Below are 2,627 nucleotides of genomic sequence, written 5' to 3'. Positions count from 1 at the left end.
CATATTTCTCATGTTAGTGAAATATATATGAACTTTATATTGATGGGAAATGTCACCACAAAGCTAACACAAATTATTATATGAAAACATAACACTTGTGGCATTTTTGAAGTTCATTTTAATCATTTATATTAATTTTCTCCATGACTTTAAGCTTGGAATAAAAATTTTCTTAATTTTTATACAGAGCTGAATTGTTATGCACCTGAGCCTTGGAGACTAATGGAGGAAATTTGTCTGCCTTTTAACAGAGCACATTCTCTGAGTCACTCTTCTCAGAGCCCCTACCACCTTCTTGTTTCTCAGGCTGTAGAAGAAAGGGTTGAGCATGAGGTTGAGGATGACATAGAAGACAGCCAGAACCTTATCATCTGTTGGAGGTCAGAGGGGTCTAGGGCATAGATAGGTGTAAGCAAAGGGTGCATAGTAGAAAGTCACCACAGTGAGGTGGGAACTACATGTTGAATAAGCCTTCCTCCCTTCCACTGACTGCATGCAGTGAACAACAAGGAGAACCTGGCCATAGGAACATGTGATTACAATGAAAGGAAACACAAGGAAGAGGGCAGTGCTCACAAACACTGTGTACTCATAGACACAAGTGCCCATGCATGCCAGAGGCAGCATGGCTGGGAGATCACAGAAGAAATGATTTATGTCCCTGGATCTGCAGTATGGGATATGGAGTGCATATGCAGTGTGGGCACAGGCATTGATAGAGCCCATGATCCAAGATCCTGTTATCATCAGCACATACATTCTTTTGCTCATACAAAAGGGATAGTGGAGTGGAAAACATATAGCCACATAATGGTCATAGGCCATAGATGTCAAGAGCAGAGCTTCTGCACCCGCTAAAGTCAAGAAGAAACTTTGAACCTCACAGCCAATGAAGGAGAGAGACTTATTTCCAAACAGATGACTGGATGCCATCTTGGGGACAATGGTTGAGATGCAATTCAGGTCCACAAGGGAGAGTTGACTAAGTAGGAGATACATAGGAGTGTGGAGATGGGAGTCCAAGAGGATGAGGAGAATCATGGAGAAGTTGCCAATCAGAGCAATTATGGAAATGAGAATGATTAGAGTGAAGAGAAACAGGCCAATTCTTGTTGGTGGAAACAACCCCAATAAGATGAAATCTGTTGTTGTTTGATTATAATTCTCCATGCAATATACATTGGTTTATCCTAAAAGAAGAGAGAGAAAAGTATATGCAAAGTAAATAAAGTAGAGTGAAATGTATACTTAGTGTTTTTACTAAATTTCTGTATTTTGTGCAACTGCAGATTTCTAGAAAAGTACACAGATTCCTAACTGAATAAATATTCCTATTTTGAACAAGAAACCTTATTCCATTACAGAAAGATACAAGTTAAAATGACATTTACTTCCAAAATATTATGTAACTAAGAAGTAGTAGAATAAAATATCCATTTCCATTTTAAGACTATACTGATATTTTTCTCCTTCATAAATTCATGTATTGAGGTCAAATATTGTACTTAAACACTGTGCAAATTTGAAAAGTTTGAATGAATAAATGATTGATCTATTATATTAATATTATACAAAGAGGATGACTTTTTCCATATTCAGGATTTTAATATTTGTTCATCCCCTAGCCATACACAAGTGATTACAACCCATTTGCTCATTTTGAGAAACCAGACATTCTTCTTGAGATTACTCTGCCTATCTTTACATCCTGAAAGTTACTTATCAGTATTTGGCTTTGGCTCATAATGTGTGTGAGTGTTTATTATCTACACTTATCAAGTTCAAATTCATACACTTGATTTTTAGATTCTGGCATTTTTTCCTTATTAACCTTCTAACACAATTGCTTTCTCTTTAAAAAAAAAGTTTCATCAATGGTTGCCCTGTAAGACACATGCATTTCAGCTCCCCTGACACTGCTCAGGTATCATAAATATGATAGTAAAACATTTTAAATATTTTATTATTCCTTCTCCCACTTATGTTTTTATGTGTACATGTGTATGTGTGCGCTTATTTAAGTTTGTACCAGTCCAAGGTAATAGTGGTAGTTTGGTCACACATTATTTATCACTCCCTCTGAAGCTGCAACTAAAATCGTGGAAATGGAATAAAATATGCTGTTAATTAATATCACAAAAGAAGACAATGAATAAGAAGGAAGGAAATTTTGATGAAGGATCTCAGTATATTTTGATAATGGTATTTGAATGGTGAGAGGGTTATTCAATTAATGGGGAAGAAAATTTCACATCCTAAGAACTTGTGAGGGTAGAAATACTTACTCTGGAGTATACCAACTGTGAGAGCAATCATTCTGGTTTGCCTGGGACATGGGACTTTTAGTTTTAAAACTGTTAAAGTCCTAACAAAACTGGGATGAGCCAGTTACCATATTACTGAAATATTATTCTAGGTACAGTGATTAGAAGACTTTTGTGGAAGCCTCTACCATGAAAGAGAGAAATCCTAGTACATTCAGACCACAAAAATTGAGAAAAAAAGAGAAAATATTAAAATATTTTTAAAATAAAAGACATTTTAAGGGATACATAAAGAGATATTAACTCTACAAAACAAACATTATATATTGCATAAAAGCAGCATGAGGGAACAGGAAAGTGCTA

General features: G+C 35.5%; 1 protein-coding gene across 1 annotated transcript; it reads right to left on the bottom strand.

Annotated features, from left to right (window-relative positions):
* Positions 1-219: 219 nt before the first annotated feature.
* On the bottom strand, positions 220-1,170 carry LOC119533056 (olfactory receptor 2L5-like). The gene is given in 1 exon segment (XM_037835200.1): positions 220-1,170. A coding segment is annotated over 1 exon segment (951 nt).
* Positions 1,171-2,627: the final 1,457 nt, after the last annotated feature.

Source organism: Choloepus didactylus, chromosome 4 (assembly GCF_015220235.1).
Source record: "Choloepus didactylus isolate mChoDid1 chromosome 4, mChoDid1.pri, whole genome shotgun sequence".
NCBI classification, from domain to species: Eukaryota; Metazoa; Chordata; class Mammalia; order Pilosa; family Megalonychidae; genus Choloepus; species Choloepus didactylus.
This window is presented reverse-complemented; position numbering and strand designations above follow the sequence as displayed.